The sequence below is a fragment of the Suncus etruscus genome, chromosome 4, assembly GCF_024139225.1.
Source record: "Suncus etruscus isolate mSunEtr1 chromosome 4, mSunEtr1.pri.cur, whole genome shotgun sequence".
Lineage (NCBI taxonomy): Eukaryota > Metazoa > Chordata > Mammalia > Eulipotyphla > Soricidae > Suncus > Suncus etruscus.
In genome coordinates this window covers 123,809,301-123,833,206 of record NC_064851.1, presented here as the reverse complement: position 1 = coordinate 123,833,206, position 23,906 = coordinate 123,809,301, and the positions used below count along the sequence as shown (strand labels likewise).

At 33.9% G+C, this 23,906-nt stretch overlaps 1 protein-coding gene across 5 annotated transcripts in view; it reads left to right on the top strand.

Moving 5' to 3' along the window:
* The window catches only part of SORBS2 (sorbin and SH3 domain containing 2), a 193,153-nt gene that overhangs the window by 75,938 nt on the left and 93,309 nt on the right, over window positions 1–23,906 (top strand). For 2 of the 5 annotated variants that reach the window (XM_049772328.1, XM_049772330.1), the window contains exons 1-3: window positions 17,626–17,779; window positions 21,018–21,044; window positions 21,572–21,627. In XM_049772328.1, coding sequence (XP_049628285.1) covers window positions 17,635–17,779; window positions 21,018–21,044; window positions 21,572–21,627 — 228 coding nt within the window. In that variant the 5' untranslated portion in view covers window positions 17,626–17,634. Of the gene's footprint in view, window positions 1–12,658; window positions 12,709–17,625; window positions 17,780–21,017; window positions 21,045–21,502; window positions 21,628–23,906 lie in introns of those variants that run through there. The other 3 variants (XM_049772334.1, XM_049772333.1, XM_049772329.1) reach the window with 2 other exon arrangements.

The window sequence follows — 23,906 nt, the reverse complement described above, 5'->3', positions numbered from 1 at the left end:
CATCCCCAAAGTTCCTACATCCACTGTGCTGTTGAGATGAAGAATAGCTCAGTAAAAGGAAATAATTGATATTCATTTTCAGAGAAACTTTTTTGATTTAGATATTTAAATGGCTCTTATTTTGGGTGAGATGAAATCCCAAAATTGATTATCTCCACTTGTGAAAACACTTGTGATAGTATGTGAATACAACTATATATATACATATACATATATATATATATATATATGATCCAAGTTTTGCTTGGAGTGACTCTAAGGTTTCCTGAGCACTGCTTTAAAGTTCTTCTACCAAAAAGAGGATGATAGACTTGGATAATGCATAATCAGTTTCACCATGAGGCTCTCTAAAATGTTGACCTTCAAAATTATATTTTCTGAATTTTAATTTGTGAGTCAATAAAATACTGACTACTAATTAAATTCTGAGTGATTATTATTTTATATAATGGTAGTAAGCTTAATGGTTTGCACCTAAAATTTCTGTAAATATTTGTTGACTAATACTAATCTTGTTGGATTTAGAAAAACATTAGCCCATAACTTTTCATAGGCATTTTGTGGTGGGCCATTCCTTTCACAGATTGAAAAACTCAGATCCAGAGAGGCAAATGATTTGCTCAAGTATACATTCACATGTAAGGTTTAACACTGACACTTACTTTAGTATAATAAAGAATAAAATAAATGTTGAGGGGCTGGAAAGATAGAACAATGGGAAAAAAACTTGCCTTGAATGTGACTGATTCTCCATCAGGAGTGATTCCTTAGTGTAGAGCCAGGATAGGCCTGAGCTCCATCATGTCGGCTCAAAAAAGCAAAATATATATTATTAATATATATTAAAATGATATACCTGAGCATTTCCAAAACTTGGGTTGTTAAATTCAATTCTGTTACTATCTTTTAATGTTTATATAAAATGCCACTCCCCAAAGAAGAAAAGTTGCTAATGTTTTGGAATGTATTATTCCTTTGTGAGCCATGTTTTCCTGCTCTTACTCCTTACCCAGAAGGGACACGGCTGTAAATGTGTCAATAATAGGGATTTTATATCAGAATTATCTGTGTTATAGGCAAGTGATTGTTCTCAGACACATCCTGCTGGCCCATAGTCACTTCATAATTTCTGCTTTTCTTTTACCAAATGTTGCAACAGAAACAAGGAAATGTTTTTGTTGTCTATTAAAAAGGAAGAAGTCATGCTGATCAATGACTATTATATGGTTGTCATGAGGAGATTCAACCTCTCTCTACCTATTAAAGCAGGAAAATAGAGTCCATGTGAAAAAAAAAAGGATAGAATAAGTCCTCAGGGTTATCATCCCATATGGAAACTTACCCCAGAAATAAAACTAGACTGCCAGGAAAGAGTTTAGTTGCTCAAACAATTGAAAATCAAGATAAAATCTTTCTACTTTACAAATAAAGCCAAAAGTCCAGGATAAAAGGAAGAAAGTGAAATGCTTATTTCCAAAGATAAAAAGGTGGGAGGAAGACTTGTAACAGAAGATCAAGTAACTGAGCTTGATAAATAGGTTAGCAGGTAAGGCATTTGTCATACATGTGGTCAACTCCAGTTTGACTACCAGCATCACCTATATTCTTCTATGTACTGCCAAGAATTTTTCCTGAGCACAGAGCTAGGAGTAAGCTCTGAGCACAGCCAGGTTTGGCACAAAGCAAACAAAAAAGGAGTTGACTCTATATGTTAATGTGCCCAACCACATCCTAAAGATATTGTCAGATCTCCCTGCATGCAATAGCTATTTTTCCAAAATGAGTCAAGGTTCTGTGAAAGTGCAAAGTCTTAGTTCAATGGATGTCACCATTCTCCAAGTTATACTTTAAGTATAAATTTGTATGCTGTTTTCTTTGTCCTATTTTGGTGGTTGAGTGAAATGTTTAGCTTTAAATAGTGGCAGGGTTTGAAGACTATATTAGGCACAAAAAGTGAAGAATGCTGGGAACATGTGAGTCGGGTCAGAACTACAAGCATTTGAGTTGGTGTTTTGCTAGATAAGAGGGCAATAGATTTAACCCCCAAACTTTTAGAGAGTTTCCTATGTCTTAAATAATTTTATCTAGGATGTATTTATTATTTTACCTTTTTGTGATGGGAGTATAAACTAGATTGCTTAAAAAATACAACCTTGAGAAATAGTCACATTTGGACATCATATTTCTTAAATGGAGGAACAGCTTAAGGAAATTATTTGTAGTTGAACTTTTATCCATCAATACAAAAGATAAACTTGTATTATTTTAGGAATTTTGACCCTGAAAGCCACAAAAATAGCTCTACTGAGATACATATGGAGGATGGGCATAATTGTACATGTCAGTCATTTTCTTTTATTGGGCTGACACTTGCCTGGGAACCCAGAGTAGTCTTTTTACCTGTTTACTTGGACACCTCACTTGTCTCCCATCAGAGTTCAGAGACAGCTGCTTGAGACTGTCTAGCTGCTTAGATACTCACATCATTTGAGGCTAGTCCATGAACAAATACAAAAGAAGACATTTTAATTGATTTTTGTTTATTTTGCATTGACTTAAAATTGTTTTATAAGATTTCAAATTTCAATAGTTAGCATCGTGCCTCTGTATATCTATAGTGACACTATGTCCATCACCAAAGTTCCAGTGCCACCTCAACACTAAAAGCACTCTATCTTCTTACCTACCCCATTTTTGCCCTAATCATCATCATAGTAGTCTCCAAATCTAGGAGTTAGTTTTATTGGTTTTTCCAGTTTTGTTTACTTTAGTTTTTCTTCTTCCACATATGGATGAAATAATACAATAATTATCTTACTTCCTGAATTATTTAACCAGGCAGAACTGCCTTTAAAGTAAGGAATTTTGTCCCAAATAGCACAAATTCATTATTATTATTATTATTATTATTATTATTATTATTATTATTATTATTATTATTATTATTGGTTTTGGGGCCACACCCGACAGCACTTAGGGGTTACTCTGGCTCTACACTCAGAAATTGCTCCTGGCAGGCTCGGGGGACCATATGGGATGCTGGGATTCTAACCATTGATCTTCTGCATGCAAGGCAAATGCCTTACCTTCATGCTGTCTCTCCAGCCCCCAAATTCATTATTTTTAATCACAGAGTAATATGCCACTGAGTACATACATATACAACTTCTTTACCGAGTTATCTTTTAATGGACATATAAATTAATGACCTGATTTAGCTACTGTGAATAATGCCACTATGAACATAAGGCTGAAGATATCCTTTTAAATTGTTATTTGGATAAATGCCTACCTTGTTACATCATGCAATGTGTCATATGGAATTTTTACTTTAGTTTTTAAAAGAAATTTGAGTGCTATTTTTTTGTAGAGAGTGTACTGATGTGCCATTTTAAGGAAGAATATAACACGATTTCTTTTCTTCCACACATCACTAATACTTGTTGCTTTCCATCCTTATATTATTAGGCATTCTCATGAGATTGGTATGATATTTCTTTATATTTTTTATTTTAAGTAAAAAGTAGTATGTCTATAAATCATGGCAGCAAAGCTATGACATGACATGAAAATGGAATCATGAGCTTCTCTGATTCATACAATCACTGTTCATGTACATATGATTCAACAAAGCTTCTAAATAATTGTGCCACACCTATATCCCAGTACACTAAACTTTGTGGATTTGTAATTTTTATACAAAAAAAATTGAGAAGTAAATCTCATATAACTAATCATGAAATTCTCTTGGTTTCAAATATTAAGACTTCTCATTCATTGCTTTTAAAGTTTAATTTCATCTGTCAAGGTTCTCTATTTTTCTACCTATTACCTCTCCCATATACATATATATATAACCTCTACTCAGATTTTATTTGTATTATTTATTTATTTATATAACCATATATAACCTCTATTCAGGTTTTATTTATATATGTCTTTTACATATGGCTGTATAGATTTGCTAGGCATTTCACCTTATTTTTATAAAGACAAAAGAGCTAAAGACACATGGTGATAGAAAGACACTGCAGAAAATGATTTCCATTCACATTTGAAGCTAATATTCTTACATATAGATGTGAAGTAATTTGCCAAATTTCTTGTTTTAATCCAGTGAACCCTTCTTGTACTTCAAATAAATAGCAGTCTCTGAATGATAATGCTACATTTTTATCTCACAAGTGATTCGATAATTAAACAGAAAATATCTTTCTTTTTGATTAATTTTATCTTAACAAATGTTGTAATGGTTATCTACTGTTCCACATTAATACAGGAAGTTTCAAATTAATAAAATCTTTCTTCAAAGGCTGTGGTTTCTCCTTTTGGGCTATCATATTCTTCTTAACTTTTCTAAAATTAGAGAAATCACTTTAATATGTATATACAGTGACTTTCCAAATTGAAACAAATTTCTCTTATTACCCTGCACACACTCAAATTCCACATAACAAATAGAGTTTCACCATTTTCATATGACACACACAAACATAAGTTTATGGTAATACTGGCAGTATATAATGGCCTTTTACATTACTAAGTTATATAAACATTATTTCAGGTGTTCAGGAAACAGGTTGTTCAATCATAAGAAAAATCCAGCTATTTCTTTAATAGTAAATTAAGAATAAACAGTGTTACTTAACTATAGTCATCTTTTAAAATAACATTACCATGGAAATGCATTAAAATAAATGTACTTAGCAACTATAGCTTTACTGTTTCTATTTTGTAATAAAGTTTGAAATCAGTAATTTTGGTGCCTATGACTTTGTTTTTTCTCATAATTACTTTGATTAGTCAGTTTATTGTGGTTCTATACAAATGTTAAGATTTTTTTCTGTTTTTGTGAAAAATAACTTTAAAACTTATTAGGAAATTGAATGTGTAGATTTCTTTGAGAAATACATTTTTTAACACTATTGATTCTGGGGTCGGAGTGATAGCACAGTGATAGGGCATTTGATTTGCATGCTGCCAATCCTGACGGACCCGGCTCCATCCCGGCATCCTATATGGTCCCCAGAGCCTGCCAGGAGGAATTTCTGAGCACAGAGCCAGAAGTAACCTTGAGTGCTGCTGGGTGTGGCCCAGAAACCAAAAACCAAAACCAAAACCAAACAAAACAAAAACACGATTTATCCTTTCTATCAGTGAACATGAATATCTTTAAAAAAAAATAGCACAGCAGTAGGGTGTTTTGCCTTGCACACAGCCGATCCAGGACAGATGGTGATTCAATTCCTGGCATCCCATATGGTCCTCCAAGCCAGGAGTGATTTCTGAGCACATAGCCAGGAGGAACCCCTGAGTGTCACGGGCTGTGGCCCCAAATATATATATATATATATATATATATATATATATATATATATATATATATATATATATATATTTATATATATATATTTGTGTATTTTTTTTTCATCCATGCCTTTTAATTTTAATGTACAGGTCCTTGGTTATATTTATGGCTAAATAGTTATTCATTTTGTTGCAATTATAAGTGGATTTTTTTTTAATTTTTATTTTGATCATAATGGCTTACATATCTTTCACAGTAATATTTTAGGTACATATTAACATTGAGTCAGGGAATACCATCACCAAATTTGTCCTCCCCCCATCCCAGTTCTTTTTCTGCAACCCATATACCCCACCATCACCCCCTGGCTACTAGAGTAGGTGGTCCTCTCTTTGTCTAGCTTACTATTAGTGATCATATATCTGTTTGGTCCTGGTACCCTCCCTTGTTTCCCCCTCTATTTGAGAGGCAAAGCTAGATAGTTTGAGTTATGTGGTTTTGTTTGAAGGAAAGAAAAGCAATAGATCAGGGTACAAAGTAAAAAATATATAGTAATAATAATAATAATAATAATAATAAAGAAGTCAAATACGCTGAAAATGGGCAGAATCCTTCTAGAGGCTTTCAACCTCAGTTTGAGAGAGGATATGAAAAAGGTAATTGAAATACCACAACAATACAGAAAGAAATATCAAATTAAATCTCCAGTGAGCATTACAGCAATAAAAACAAGCACCACACAATAGTCTCAGTTCTGAAATCAAATTATGCCGGAGTGCAAAAAGAGAAAGATAAGATAAAATAAAGTAAAATAAAATAATATTGGAGACATCAACTTCAATCTCTACACCAAAATAAAGACATCAAAAAAATCCATCAATCAATAAATAAATATGTGGAGAATTAATTGTTTTGTGCTTTTTTTCCCCTTTTATTTTCCCCCTGCATAGGCATAGTAACTATTGGGGATATTATAGAGGGAATTCCCTTGGCCTAGGAGATACAGGGTTTCTCCACCCCTGAAGTATACTGTCATGGGATTTACTATAGACTCCTTGACTCTCCCCTCGGTGCTTTCGTGGTGTATGGAAGACTTCTGCTTTGTCTTGGGTGATAAAATCAGACCTCTGCATCTAGAGATCTTTGTGACTGTGCAGCTCAATGGATGGAGCTTATGGTGAAGTCTTTCTTTGTGGTTCTAGCAGTTCCGCTTCTTCAGTGTCATTTTAATTCATCTTCTGTAGTTGGTGGTCTTGGTCATTATGTTGCTCCTAGGATGGAGCCTGGGGAAAAGTCTTTCATTATGTTTCCGGAAGACCCGTTCAGTTGCAGTTGTCTCAGTCAGACCTCTGGAATGGAAGATCTTGTATTAGTGGATTTTTAAAATTTTCTTTTCTGGTAGTTTTTGTTAGCGTGTAGAAATTCAATTTTGTATATTTATTTTGTGTCCTGTAACTTTACTATTCAATCTTTCTATCTATTTTTGGGGGGAATGAAGGGGGATTTGGGCCACATCTCTCTGTGCTCAGGGCTTATTCCTGGCTCTGTACTTGAACTTGATCATCATTCCTAATGGGATAGGAGGACCATACAAGGTGCCAGGGATTGAATCTTGATCCACCACTTGAAAATCAAGCACCTATATATGCTCTACTCTTTCTCTCTCTCTCTCTCTCTCTCTCTCTCTCTCTCTCTCTCTCTCTCTCTCTCTCTCTCTCTCTCTCTCTCTCTCATCCCTGCTCTTTTCTAAGGACTTCTGGTGGTGTCTTTGGAATTACATATGCTACATTATTATATCATTTAAAAATAAAGTGAGTTTTAGGTCATTTAAATCAGAAATGATAGTTCTTTTAAGTCATAAATGAAGAAATATTTATTTTCAAAAAAATCAAATATTTACTCTCAAAAATTTGTGCTTCTCTGTATAAAGGTGGAAAGAAAATATTTTTCACATAGTAAACTTAATGGACATAACTATCATTATGATGTTATCACTCTGACCATAGTCACACAGTGATTTCAATAACATTTTATAAACATCTCTTTTGTTCCAACCATCACTTTTAGCTATAAACTGCCTTTTTTAAGCTGTTACAACCTGTAAGTACCACTTTCCCTTAGGTACAGTAGCACTGAGTATAGTTGAGTTTGAAGCAAGTGTTTGAGAAGGAAGGAATGAAAGAAGGGAGAGAGGAAGGAAGGGAGAGAGGGGGGAGGGAGAGAGGGAAGGAAGAAAGGAAAAAAGAAGGAAGGAAGGGAGGGAGAGAGGGAGGGAGGGAGGGGGAGGGAGGGAAGGAATTATTTTCAATTCTAATTACCATGGTATCAAACTAAAGCAATAAAATAATATTCTACATATTTTCAGGAAAAATCTAAATTATATTCACAAGTAAAGGTCTGCCTCAAAATCTTTGAAATACAAGTGAATGGGAATAATGTTAATTTGCTAGATTGGGAAAGTTTGTTTTAATGGGGAGGTTGAACAAGGTTTGTTACTGCTGAATAAGATGCTAGTAACAATTAGTATATAACATTTAGGCAACTTAAAATTAATATAATTGAGATTTTTATTCTAGTTCTATATGATTCAACAACTTATTCACTAGATGTTATTCATCTCTGTATCTTCCCATATTCTAGTTAATTTCTCATAGGACTCTTTAATAATGAACCCTATTTGTTTATTTTCATTGGGAATGTATCTAATTTACAAATAGAAACTAGTGGATTTTTCTAGCACTGTATTGTAAAGTTAAGCAAATATTATATATATTTTTAAAAAGATGCAATTTGTGAGTACTTAGGAGGTATCCTCATATTTTCTAATATTTTTATAGTAAGGGCTAGGTTCTAGAGCAAAATTAAAAATCAGATTACCATTTAATATAGAAATATTTATTTATTATTATTTTTTTTTTGGTTTTTGGGCCACACCCGGCATTGCTCAGGGGTTACTCCTGGCTGTCTGCTCAGAAATACCTCCTGGCAGGCATGGGGGACCATATGGGACACCGGGACTCGAACCAACCACCTTTGGTCCTGGATGGGCTGCTTGCAAGGCAAACGCCACTGTGCTATCTCTCCGGGCCCAGAAATATTTATTTTTATAATTAAAAATAAGATTGAGGCACAGCCCTTGAGGTTTAGAAATAGCAACAGAAATATAATGACCTACTAAATGATCAACTTCTAACTCATATTTAGGGTGTTTTGAAAATGTTTTATTTATAAAATTAAAAAGAAAATTTCTGGCTTCCTTGAAAATTGTGGATGACTTTTCTTTAGGAATTTTTCCAGGAATCAGAAACTATGATATATTTAAAAAGCACAAACTATATAAGACCACTACAGACTAAGATACATTGCCTGTAATAAAAATAATCAATGACTCTCATTCTATTTTTACTCCCCTACTCAAGGTAATCATCTTTCCTATTTCCTCAAAATGATGCTAAGTATATTCTGAGCAAGAACTAATATATGCTGTGGACAATGTGACTCCTAAATACTCAGGACCTCTCAGGCACCACTAGCTCAGGAATATGGAAAAAGATTTAAAATTCCTCTGTGGAGCCTTGAGCAGGGATCCATATGCTCTCTATAGTTGTTCTAATGGTTTTAGCCACTTATGTGGAAGCAAAGGAATATCTGAATTGGTATAGCATGTAGACAGTCAATTCAGAGAAGCCATTCAGAAAAAGAGTTGAAGTGAATTCTTAGGTTTCTAAGTAGAGTCTCAGGGTTAAAGAAAAATAAAATTACTTGGGATGTTGCTTGTGAAAATTCAGAGAAGAATTTTGGCATATTATAAAAAAAGGATTAAGGAGAAATGTCAACAACTCAGTTAAGAGAATTCATTTTGCTATAATGGGAAAGTGAAACTACTTGGTGTTGATGAATACTTACAATGCCACCATAGTTGGAGAGAGGACAAAGAAATAAAAATATGCATGAACTATTCAGAATACTTTATCCAGAAAAAGTGGGGGATAGGATCATATGATTTCATTTCAAAGTAAATTTAGACTGAATTTTGTACATAACCTTTGTATGCATCACTTAAGGTTTTAATGTTTAAAGAAAGTCTTTAAAAAGATCTAACATTTCCAAGTGTTGTCCTATCATTTAGACTTTCCCTTTAACCAAATTAATATATGAACTAGAAGAAAAAGTTCAAAATAGCACTGGTAAACTTATTGAATTAAAATTACTTCATGAAAAATCTTTTGGACAATTCCTCATATTAATAGAGTTAAAACATATTCTTACAGATTTAGACATAGATTTGTGTTTAAATATGACTACAAAAGTACAGTGACTCATACTAAATTCTTGACAAAAACTAGGAAAGATTTTTGCCTTTGCTCTTTTCAAAATGGGATGCCTGATAATTTAAAGAATTCAAACTGGATCAGAAGATGACAGGCATATAGTCTTGTTGGTACTTCTGCAAGACTAGCATCTTCTTAGTATTCTTATTCAAAAGTGAAATTACCCAATCTATTATGATGTTCATATTGGAAATAAAGGCTTCATTGAAGTATAAGGGAAATGATTAATAATAATTATTATTAATGATAATTAATAGTTATTATGACAATTAAAAGAAATTCAAGTAGAATTAAATGCCTTGGATCCAGAGATAGGACTGTGGTTTGGGTACTTGCCCTGCACAAAGTATACCCAGATTCAACTCCCAGCATTTCTTATAGTTCTCTGAACCATCAGGAATAACTCCTGATCACAGAAACAGAAGTAAGCCTGAGTACAACTAGGTGTTTAAAACAAAAAATAAAAATAACATATTAAAAAAACCCTAGTAACATTAAGTCATGTTATTGTTTATTTATGAAGAGCCAACACAATCTATTGCCATAGGGAACAAAGGCTGCTCTCCTAAGAAAAAGCAAATCTATTGCCAGACACATTAGAATAGAATAAAAGTTGACTTTTATATATGCCTTTGACAATACCTGTACTTTCAGGCAGTTGTGGAAGATCATTTTGATATACTCATACACTCTGCTCAGTGGGGATTATCCGCTGTGTTTCAAAGTGTCCTGCATTTTTTGGTCAGTTTTCATAATTTGGGCCCTGATTCAATTCCAATTTGAGAGAAGATTCAAAATGCTGTCTTTTCTGTTAGCATGAAACACTCTAGGAATTTGATGCTTTCTAGAATAATCTGTGCTTATTATGTAAGTACAGTCAAAGACACTTTCAGAAGAGAACAAAAGAGATTAGATTATCTTTAGTTTAAATTGTCTAAAAGAGTCTTCTCAGTCATGGATTCGTTAATAGCTTTAGCACAAATAATGGAAATAGAATCATGCATTTTTATTAGACACCCAAGAAGCGTTCCGGTTTCAGGTTCTCCTGGGGAGTTCAATCGCACTGGCTCTTCTCTTAACTTGGAAAATGTCTTGCTGATTAGGAAGTTAGTCATTTCACATTTTGACATCTGAAAACAATGTGAAGTTTGAAAACCTTGCAAATTACACTTATAGGTAACAGGATACATCACTTTAAGGATGAAAAGCTCAAGGATCTGTGGCGCCTTTCTTTGTTCCTGTTAATCCTACCCTCCTTTTATGAGTGTCAGATATTTGGTAAATATCTGCATTTGTGTTCAAACTGAATATGTTGGTAATTAGCCTTCAAAAGCACAATAAAAGCATTATAATTTTATATGTGCAGTTTTTGTATTCTGAGAGTTGTCTTCCTTCTCTTTGATGTTTCTTTATCAGTCAGTATTCTGTCATCCCAAATACTACCTCTGTTAGTCTGTTTTATACCTGAAGGGATCTTAAACATCCGACTGAAAAAAAAAGTGATAACATAGCATTTGGGAAATGACCCTCCAGTCTTCTTTTCTGGACACTGTTTATTCCTTCTGGTTTTAGAAATTGCCTCAGTTCTGGTCACAGGCATCCCTTGAGAAATTGCATTGCCATTTACTTTGTCCATTTAAGGTTAATGTATTTCAAGGTTTGTGACTGCAAGATTAAAATAAGTTTGATGGAGTTTTCTCAAGGTTCCATTGCTGCCTTCATTGGCATCTCTTCAATACAGGCCACCAACTAGAGTTTCTTAGCCATAGGCCACATATTTCTATACATTTCAGAAAAGAGAGAAACGTGCTTCTTTATTTATATCTGCTAAAACTTAAGTGGTAAAATTTTTCAAAATTTTTCCTCTATCTCCTTTTAAAGACCAGTTAGTCAGTTAAATATTACAGAAAAATTCATATTATGCAAGTTTTCTGTTACTGGTTGTATTGGTGATTGAAATTTAAAGCATTATTCTTGCTCTACTTTTCCTCTACTGTTTTTCCAGGGCAGGAAGGCAAAATTAACACTAAAAGCAATCAGGTGATACATACAAAAATGATTGAAAAGACATCTTTATTGAAACCTAGAGATTTTAGTTAATAGCTTTTCAAATAAATTGGAGAGCTAGAGAGATGGCTCTAGGGGCTAAATACATTCTCTGTATAAAACAAATTGACTCAGTATAAGTTAAGCAATATTGTAGAAACGTTTTAAATATGTAATAAATTGTGTTATCCAAGTAATGGTTTAAAAGTATCAGGGTATCTTTTGACTTGATAAAAGTGGGCACATAATAACTAGTGAATCTTTCAGGCTTAGAGGCCAAAAACTGTTAGCACAAATATTCAGGAAAAATAACTAAACCAGTTTTAGTAATGACAGCTCTTTCCATTTTTTAGCCATTAATAATAGCCACTGAGCATATCCTTGAATTTTTAAAATAATCATAAGACCAAAAAATAATGATAAATTCTGTCCACCTTATTTAACCTTTATCTATTTATCTTTGTTGAGATAGGTTTACAAGCCTGTATATGCTTTATGGGATCAATTGTATGTGCCTACCACCAATGTCCCCATATCCCTCCACGCTGCCCACTCTACAGCCTCTCAACTACCCCTCTTTCCATTTGGTAATGTCAGTTCTACCCTCAAAGTTCAAGGGTCTGTTTTGCTTTGGATTTTTCTGTTCCTTTACTTTGTGTCTTTATATCCAACAGATGAGCAAGATCATCCAGGGTTTGTCTTTGACTTATTTTGCTTAACTATCTCCAATTCCATATTATCACAAAAGGGAAGATACTATAAAATTGCTTATTAGTCTATTGTTTATATCGCCAAATCTTTATCCAGTAAGTTAGTTACAGGGCACTTAAAACATGATTTAAATTAGACTATTAAGAATGTGAAATAAACACTGAGATGGAGATGCATCAAAAACAAACCAAAAATCATGTTCATGGTATTTTATTCCACATGCTAGTGAACAAATTAACACACATCATTTTTTTTTCTACAGGAAAACTGAAGACTTTAATAAAAAATCCTCCAAGGTCAAAATGAATACAGGTATGCTGTCTTTGTTAGTTCTAAACTCTTTAGCCTTACTCTCTAAAAGTTATTTAATCTTTACTTACGTCAGTAGTTTAACAGTCTTTTGATCCTGAATATGATTTGTTTCTAATGAGAATCATGTGTAAATTCCATTCCTTGATTTTGTTGTCTTTGTGCTCCAGTGATATAGCCATTAAAAGTAGAATTTTCTGGAACCCGAGTGATGGCATAAGTGGTAGGTAGGGCGTTTGCCTTGCATGTGCTAACCTAGGACAGACTATGGTTGATTCCCCCACCCCCAACATCCCATATGGTCCCCCAAGCCACGAACGATTTCTGAATGCATAGCCAGGAGTAACCCCTGAACGTCACAGGGTGTGGCCAAAAAAAGGCACAACAATATCAAATTTTCTGTGTTAATCATCCTTACTCTCTTTTTGTAAACCTATCTCAAACTAACTTTTCTAAACCCTAAACAGAAGTAACATGTCATTTGCATACAGTTACTTGAAATCTCTCACTTAAAATAGGCAAAATACAAAGTTATGCTGCCCTAACAGAAAATAAGTTTCCCCGTTCTATAAACTCTGTATGTTGATAAAGCTGGTTTTGTAGAAACTAACTTACTTTATATACACAGAACATATAAGGTATTAAACATATTTCAGTTGCAAAAACTATATCTCTAAGTTGCCTAACAGCATGAATATTTCTAAAGTTTGTATGATATGTGGAATACCTGTAAAAGTACTTGTGATTTTGTAATGCACAGAAAAAATTTTTCCATACAAATATTTTTAGTTTATATTTTTGCCATTTCTTCTCTGGATATTTGGTTTTGTTTTGGGGCCACACCTGGTGGTGCTTAAAGGATACTCCTGGCTTTGCACTCTAGATTTACTCCTGGCAGGTTCGAGAGACCATATGTCATACTGGGGTTTAAACCCAGGTCAGTCACATGAAAGGCAAATGCCCTACTACTGTTTCTACTCCTGGAATTTTTTACTAGATTTTTTTGGGGGAGGAGGAGATTGGGCACACATGGTGATGCTTAGGACACCATGTGGGACCAGGTATGAAACCTAAGGCTCCTGAATACAAAAGTGGCATTTCAATCCTTTGGTGCTTCCCACTTAGCTCCTAAATCCCTGGAATTTGGGAAGGGGCAATACTCAGCTGTGTTCAGGGCTTACTTCTGGTTCTGCTCTCAGGAAACACTCTTGACAGGGCTCAGGTCACCATATGGAGTTCCAGGGATCAAACCCTGATCAGCATTGTATAAGGCAAGTGCTTTACTTACTGTACTATTGTTCTGACTTCAGAGCCTCTGGAAATTTTATATTAGTACTAAAATATTTCTTTCTGGGAAACAACTTTCTCTCTGAAATGTTCTAAGTTTTGTTTAAAAAAATTCCATTTCCTATCCACAAGTGATCACTGGAAAGTTTTGACAGTCATTCATAACCAAAGAGAAAAGAGGGTCCAAGATATTTTATTTCTCACATCAGTATAGTTGACTTGTGCCGATTCCAGTTATCAAAACGCAGCTAAGGAGTATTAACATCCAGTGGTGAGACCCAGTGTCTAATCCTGATATCAAGTGGAGAATCGTACCCCACTGTTCATGATATTGTGGCTGCAGAAACTTGCTTTAATGACCCAGGAAAACTCTACAGCTTTCAGCCTGTCCCTGTGGGAGCAGTCAACTAGGAGCGGAATGTAGATCAAGAGACAAGATAATTATATTAAAACAACTCACAATACTTAAGGGATGCTTGAAATCAAGAGAAATGATAGGAAATGCCAAATAGCTGCATTTGAACAATTGAAGACATAGGGATTAGGCCTTGGAAATGAAAGAAGAAAGGTTTGCTCTTCAGTAAAAGAGTAGAGAAAGCAAACCGAAGAGTCTTCAGCAGAGCTAAAAGAAACCAGAATGCAAAACTGCAAGTCACTTAGCAGAATGTCCACAGAAGGAAACTGTATTTATGAGTGCTCAGAGGCATTTTCTCAAAGACTTTAGCTGAAATCGTTTCAAAATTCCTTGTGTAGAATTCTGATCTTATTATTTGCTATAAAATAAGGCAAATGAGGCATAGTCTTTGACATACCTAAATATATACCATATATGTGCATTGGTTAGGTATTAAATAAGCTTCCCATCTTTAAAAGAAAAGTAGGCAAGTAAAAAATTGTAAATTTGTTTAGTTTTTAGGGTACGAAGCCAAATAGTACCACTATGGCAATATGCAGCATCATTCTCATTTATAAGGAGTGGACTTGTGAATTTTCATAGTTATTTTGTTTATACACGTGAAGTTATGTACTTAAATGTGCATATAAATATGATAATAAAACATGCATAAAATTGATTTGAAGTGACTGAAAACCTTATTTAACATTCAAATCAGAGACAGAGAAATAGTACAGCAGGCATTTGCCTTGCAGAATCTACATATCTACTATTAAGTATCATCAGGAGTAATCCCTGAGTTCAAAGGCAGGAATAAAGCCTGAACACAGTCAGATGGAGCCTCAAACCAAACCAGCCAAACTTAAAAAAATCTGTACTTTCACAAGTGCCTCCACTTTTCAAGCTAAGTTCTTTATTAAGCTATTAATAAAGATAGTGCAACAACTTACTACTCCATTAACTCGAAAGCAATTTGACAAAATCTGTCCACAATTTTAAAAATCATTTTGTTTTGTTCATTTCAGCCACAATTACTAATGAACGTGCATTAAACTCTAGGAATTTGAAATTAGATTGTACTCTGTCATTTTCATTTACTTGACAATACATTTACAATCAACTCAAAGTGAATTTTACAGTATAATTGATTTTTTTTGTTTGTTTTTGGGCCACACCCAGCAGTGCTCAGGGGTTATTTCTGGCTCTGCACTCAGAAATTGCTCCTAGCAGGCTGGGGGGCTGGGGACCATGTGAAATGCTGGGGATAGAACCCAGGTCCATTCTGGTTGGCAGCGTGCAAGGCAAATGCCCTACCACTGTGCTATCACTCCAGTCTTGTATAATTGATTTTTATTACATATCTCACAAAAAAATAACTCCCAAAACAAATAAAAAGCAATTAGCGTGCACACATACACACACACACACACACACACACACACACACACACAGAAAGAGAGAGCTTTTCAAATATCACAGCCTACTTTGTTAAAACTGGAAAGTCCCTTGGGCTTGAAGTTCATTGCAACATCAGTAGATAGCACTATATTTATTACAGAAATGTAAAGTATGTCCAGAAATACTAGGGTTGCCGGGGGCATTTTAGCACAGCTTGGGAACCATAGATTAATTAACCCAGAGGTCTCTGGAATTTCTAATCCTAAAATATTTGTTCTTTGCCTCTGCTGGTTTTCAGATGTGAGAAATTTAAAGAATTTGAAAATAAAATCCCTAAAGAGAGCCATCAGTTTTCATTCACTTTTAATGCCCTTGACTCTGCAACTCTTTCTAGGTCTTTGATAGTGAATGCATGTCATATTTCAATGATATTACCTCCTTGATGACAGAAATGTGTCAATGAGGCCTGGCATGGGTGAACCCTGGGTTTTATTCCTGACATCACCTTCGAGCACTGACAGGTCTGGCCTCCACAACTGAAAGCAACAGTAAGAAATAGCACCATCTCTGCTGGGTCTGAAATATAGCTCATCTTTATAGTTGTCAACAGTTTGTACCATTGTATAAAATCCTTTTGGTGCTTCTTTTAAAAGATAACTTTAGTCCTACACTTCAACCACTTTTGTCTTTTGTTTGGTCATTAATTTATAGTTTTGATCAATTATCTTAATGATGGTTTAAGTCATTTTTCTGTTTTAGTTATTGTTTATGTGAATTTTTTCTCTTCAACATATGTCTAAAAATAATGTTTGGATATGAGAATTTTTCTACCAGCCTTTAGCTCTACTAACCCAAATGCTTGTGATTTTATCTATAGTAAATCCTAGTACTTATACAACATTCATATTTCCTCAAGTGCAATAAAATGGACTCCTTCCTTCAGATATAAAGAAAATAGTATGGCAAGATATAATAACAGCTATATCAGTATATTGGTGGTTATACTTTTTCTTATTATAACTTAAAAAATTAAAGACTTTTTGGATCCAGGGGAATGAGCAGAATTATTTACTGCACATGCCATATGACAAAAAATGTGGAAACGGAATTTGGATATTTTTATAGGTCATTAACCCTCCAATTTTAGAAGTACTTTAAATTGGTACTTCTAAATTTCTCATGGCACATTAAAAAAGTTGATGCATTTTTAGTTGTTTTCCTTTGTGTAATAACTGGCTTCATGTAAATATACCAATAATATGCATATTACCAAGTATAAAACCAAGAGTAAATAATTTTTAAAACATGATTCTTTCAGTGCTGTATATCAAGATTGTCTTGATTTCACTAAAGACAATTATTTTTGTAACTAATAGTAACTATGGGAAGGCATAGAATTCTGATAATATTCTTTGTTAATCTAGGTCAACCTATCTTCAGTAATCATAACAGTAGCAATAAGTAAATCCTAAGTGATAGATACAAAAGTATAAGATAACATAATCATTAATCATAAAATATAGATTACTGTATCTATAACTCTAAATACTAATACTTTAAATATTTTAATAGCAATTGAATTTAATGGCATAAACAAAGTTGAGCTTTACATGTGTTTTTATTTAAGAAATATGCTATTTGCACTATATATACATAAAGATATATTTTATTGAAGAATTAGCATCTGGTTATGAGACAGACCATTGATTTTTTTCCCCCTTTGGGTTCTTTTCATTGGTTTTGGTTTGGGGTGGGTGTAAACTTGGCAATTGCATTCCATGGCTACTAATTCTGATTTCATTTTCCTCATGAATATCTTGGCACATTTCACTTAAATTGCATGATATTGCATGTGCTTTCTTCTTCGCTGTGGCCTCTGCTATATCATATTTTTGCTTCCAGATAGCGGTGGGTGTGCTCGCAAACGTGCTGCCATGTCCGTTACATTAACATCTGTGAAGAGAGTTCAAAGTTCTCCAAACCTATTGGCTGCAGGTATAATATCACTAACTCACAGAACATCACCATTGAATGGCTTTCTCTGACATTTGCAGATTGATTTTGTTTGGAATGATTAAAGTGGCTGTAATTACCTTTCTAATGCTCCACAGGTTCTGTTTTTCTTGTCTCAAAAACAGCTTCTAACCCTTTGGACTGTCTAAAAATAAAGCTCAAAGGTAATTGATATCTTGGAGACAACATTTTAAAAATCTAATTAAAAACTACAGTTCTTTGCCAAACATGTCTTGAGTAATGGCAAGTGTTAATAGTTATTTCAGTTTTTGTAACTCATGAACTAAGTAATATAATATTTAGTTAAAATAATTCAGGTCCATTAGCTCTTGATCTAAAAGCTCTTGGGAGGTGGGGGCACAAAGGATTAGGGAGAGAGATTTGCAGAATACCTGATCTTTATCATTGGCTTCTTCACCAAAGGTTGCCCACAGAATGCTAGAGTTCATTTTCAAAGATACCAAGCCTTTCTTTAATTCAATTTGCAAAGACTTTTCTAATCCATATGTTTAACATCTTGGTCTAATTAAAATTACCACCCACAGACATCAATATATTCTGAAAAGTAATTGGGTATGAACTATCTTAAGGATGGGCCTCTATGTAATAAAAGTCCATCACAATTTACCTAAACTTATAGTGCAGCCAATCAACTCTTAGAGGCACATTCTGCTCTGGAAGACTCAGGTAAGTGCAGCATCTATAGCATCTTTAGAGCCTGGAAAATACCAAACTCCTGGTGACTGATTGGTTTATGGATGAGTTGGTATGATTGTTGAATGGTTAATTTGATGTTCCTTTTAAAATTAATTTTTGTAGATTTGGAAAAAACGTGAAGACAGGCTGAATACAATAAAGAATTTTAATGCTTACTGTATATATCACTGTATTTGCACATGTACTTTTAGTAGTTTTAAATACTCAGAGTGTTGTTGGTTTTAATATCACTTACTACTAAACTACCTAACCTTGCCAGAGGCCAAAAGCAAATTCATCTGTTTGTACCACACTTTTCATTCTTACAAACAAAAATAGAATGTTGCTGTTATTTTTTTGTTTGTCTGAAAATTTAATCATTTTCCAAAGTCATAAGCTTTAACAGAATCAAATAAAGGTAAATGAAAAAAATAAATGAAATTACATGATCACAGTGCTTAGGAACACAATTGGTTTCCAATTCATTGACTTGAATTTAATATTTTTTTTTGTGGTTTTTGGGTCACACCCGGCAGTGCTCAGGGGTTATTCCTGGCTCCAGGCTCAGAAATTGCTCCTGGCAGGCACAGGGGACCATATGGGATGCCGGGGTTCGAACCGATGACCTCCTGCATGAAAGACAAATGCCTTACCTCCATGCTATCTCTCCGGCCCTGAATTTAATATTTTTAAACTAATTTTTGTAAAGTACTTTAGCCTTCTAATGAAAGGACTTGCAAAAAATTAATTATCCTAATTTTAAAGAGACATGTAGTTTATAATTTATGTAAATACATAGATATATACATCTATGTATATATCCATGCTTTATATATAAAAATATATCTCTATTTAGTATATAACTTTATATAGTATATATGAGTATACTCTCTATATAGTATAGTATATATATCTTATCTTAGATATCTCATATATAAGTAGAGATACTTATATCTCTACTTACATATATAAAATATATTTATATATAAGTAGATATTGGGAATTGGCAGATTCTATAAGCTACATAAAAATAATAATATATATAAAGTTAGAAAGTATTTTTAAGAAAATCCAGGCCAGTCATGAGTCAGGAAATATTGGATCAGTAAGCCAAACAAGTTTGGTAACCTCTGATTGAAGTAAGAGTTTCAATAACTTGTACTTCCAGCAAATCTTAAAAATAGAGTCTAGTAAACGTCTCATAGATAACTCTTCAAATTTGTTTATTGTATGGTACCCATTTTATTAATCTGATTTTTAATACATTGGAGATAAAATTCAATATACAAATTTACCAATTTTCTCACTGAAATAGAAGACTTTATAAGTTTTCTCTGATTCATCTGAGCTAAAATTATAGTGTGCTCTGAGCTGGTTCACATTTATTTTTCTTTCTTTGATTCAAAAAAGTATAATATCAAATATTTTATCTAGTGTTCACTCTTAGCCTTTCTCATTTAATTTTTATCATCCCAAAATCACATGTTTATATTTCAGAATAAAGTACTTTTTGTCATCCCAACTAATTTTCATCATCCCATCTCAATTTTAGTCATCCCAAAATCATGTTTTTAGATTTTAGAATAAACGACTATTCATTAAGCATTAGTTATGACATAAATTATTAGTTTGATTAATTATTGAAATAACAGTAACTTAATCATGAAACTCAGAGAATATGTAGAAAGAATCTAACACTAGGCAGCACGTTAGACTAAATGACATCTCAAACACTTCTGTTAACTTTAAAAAACTTAGGCCCTTTCCTAATTTACCTTAAAGTTAAGACTATGAGTTTAGATGAATTTGATCCAGTGATATTAGAACCACATAAGTTATGGAGAATTCTTGAATGTTTAAGTCTAACAAAACTGATAGCAAATATTTCTCAAGTACAGTTTTCAACAGTATTATCAAGAAAAAGTTATCATACTAAAATTTATATTCTACAAGTTGTTAGCTTAAGGACAATGGCATATGTTAGGACAATGAATAATTTGAACATAAAATAACTAAGAAGTTGATATTAATATCAATGAGGAGGAAAATCAAATTTTGGAAAATGAAGTGATCACTAGTATGGTAATCACTTATACTTTGTTAAAGTAAAAAAAATTCAAACTACAAAATGTTGATCCTATGTAACACAAGAGTTACAGATGGCCAATAACAGAAGGAAATAGAAAAAGATTTGATTTAATGCTAACCGAAGCAGTCTTTTTTGATCTTTTGATATTTAAAAACTCATAACTAGCTTGGGCAATAAGAAAATTAAAATTATAGGATTTCCTTTTTATAGAAGTGAAGAGTCAGCATTTGTCTATATAGACATTTATGTATGTTAATTATATAGAAATCTTGTGATTTATTTCTAAAGGAAAAAGTAATACTTAAGCCTTTTCTGAATAGGCAGAGTTTTAAAACATATTTACGAAAAGAAATGCATGTAGCTTTTGCCAAATGATTTTTACTTGATGAGTCATTTCTCTTACCCCAATATTAATTACAATTTTTTTTATTTCAGGTCGTGATTCTCAGTCACCAGACCCAGGTACAAAAAAAGCTCATCTGAAATAACGGTTAACATTTATTGAGTCTTCTTTAAGCATATGTTTAAATCTCAATGTTGATTTCACTGTAATCTTAAATTACGTATGACTGTTGCATACTAAGTTTCTAGATAAAGACTTCAGGTTTGTAAAAAAAAAAATCAGTTTTCTTTGAAAACATTATAAGTGGTGCAGAGGAATTAGTACAGGGGTTAAGAAAGATGCCTTACACACAGCAATCCCTATTTGATCCCTAGTTCTCGCAGTGCAATGTTCAAGCTTCATTGCTTCCTTTGAACCCGTTCTTAATTGGCAGAGAATCTCTGGAGGGACCACTGGACCTTCTGAGCACTGCGTGGGAGACCCCAAGTAATAACAACAGTCATAAAACCAATAAAACTAGAGCATTACAAGTGAATGTAGATATTTTTGTATCCAATTTGTTTTCCCTTAATAAAAGCTTGGAGATCTTACAATGATCGAAATCAAGAAACACTGAATGGAGATGCTACATATTCCTCTCTTGCAGCAAAAGGTTTTAGAAGTGTTCGCCCAAACCTGCAAGAAAAAAGATCACCGACCCAGGTAATCCTTGGTGCTCATATACTGTGCTATTTTAAAGTAGTTATTAGGTCATTGCTTTAGAAAAAAAGCAACCTTTATTTAGTAAGGGGCATATTTTGATGTGCTTTATTTTTAATGTGGTTCTGCTTTCATACGCATCTTACTTGTCAGATCTCTATTTTTATATTGTGAGACAACTTTTAAGTTCAACTTTTAAGTTGAATTTTTGTTGTTTTCTTTTTCTAGTTCATATATAAAAATAGGTATGTGTCTTATATAAGGTTTAAGGTGTTTTAAAAAATCTTTAAAAAACTGTCAACTCATGCTTTGAATTTTAAATTTATATAGTCAGCAGTAATTAGTCAATAATTATGTTATGCAATTACTCTTTATATTAAAGAAGGAAACTTTTGTTGGAGATATTTAAAATTGTCACAAGAATAAAAGTTCTGGGGCTAGAGTGGTGGCGCAATGGTAGGGTGTTTGCCTTACATGTGGCTGACCTAGGATGGACTGTAGTTTGATCCTCTGGTGTCCCATATGGTCCTCCCCAGCCAAGAACGATTTCTGAGCTCAGAGCCAGGAGTAACCCCTGAGCATCAACCACGTGTGGCCTAAACACAAATGAACAAAAACTGAATAAAAGTTCTATTAAACCTAAATATTATATGTATGTTTATGTACACTGATATATATATGTATGTGTATATCAAGGTTTATAGTATATATTTATACTTTCAACATAATTTCTCAGAATGTAGATTAAAACAATCTTGATAATGTTTTCTATAAAAGCTATTTTCCCTTGAAGACAACCAATGACTGGAACATTAAATGTGTTCTAAGTAGAGTAAATATGATTATACAATCTAGCCCACAAAACGTATAGCATAAATAGAAGTTGTGATAATGACTCTGCCTACTTAAGGATAGAGCTGGAGGTGATTACTTTAGCTACTAATGTTAACTTTCTCTCTGTTTTTCTTTCAATGTGTTCTCTTTTTCTGATTGCTTTGCCAATTCAGTCCCCCTTTCCACCACCCAGAAAAGAGAGCCTATGTAGCTTATTGAGAACTAATCCCACCAAGGTCGACATTTTAGGTCCCCTGTTGACCAACACACAAATTCCTTCCTGTCTAGAGGACTTTGCTAATAAAACTCTTCAGGGTACTATGTATTCTAATGAAGATGCCAACCAGACGATTGTGTATTCTGAAGAGTCTAACACAACTGTATCATATACACAAAAAATCACTAATGCACTGCCAACAACTTCCAGCACAGACCCCCTACCAAATGCTGACACAAATTCCCCATTGCTACAAGAGGACTACAAGCAAGATACTCAGACTAGGAAGATTTCTACCTTGAAACTAATCCATAACCAAGAGCCAGGAACTACCAGCCCACTTCAAGCCTCACTGATTTCCAAACCTGTTGAAATCCCATCATTTCTCAAAAGGCCTTCCTCACCACCCCCTAATCCAGTGCCTGAGCTCCACACAGCCTCTCTTTCCATTCAGATAGCTCCTCAGATAGCTCCCCTTTCAGGCCCTGATCCTGAAGGCCACAAACAGTTACCTGAGCTTTCTCCAGTAACTTCAAAGATCCCGCTTCAGGGAGAGGAACAAAAACCTGTCATTGCTGCGGCCTCCCTGCCCTCAGACTGCAAGGTGGTACATTGCATTTTCCAGTTTCTTCTTGCAGGTGGACTGTGGAGGCCCTAACACTGAAATCTGTACTTCTTATCAAAACTAATGCTTTGTTAATCTTCAAGCTAAAAGGGAAAAGAGAAAGAAACCCCTTCCTACATAAACACTACTAAATCCATCCTTACAATCCTAGTTGGTTTTCATTTTGAACCTCAGATAATCCTCTTTAATCCATAAATCATGTTTTGAAGCTTCTGCTTCTGCTATTGTTTTTAAATCATCAGTAATGAGTGTCACTTTAAACTGTCAACCACTTCAGAGTTGAAACTACTTTGAAGTTTTAAAGGAACTTTTATACCAGACCTCTATGTATCTCCTTTATTTGCCATTATAAAATATCTTAAAAGAATTACCTGGGAGATGGCTCAGGAGTTGGGCAAAAGGCTTTGCATGAGCAACTTCCTGAGTTTATTTAATTTTTTAAAGTTATATTTAGGAGAGATTGGGCACACCCAGAAGTACTCAGAGTTTACTCCTGACTCTGGACTCAGAAATCACTCCTGGCAAGCTCAGGGACCAGATGGGATGCCAGAAATCCAACCCATGTCGGTCCTGAGTCAACCACATGCAAGGCAGTTGCCCTGCTAC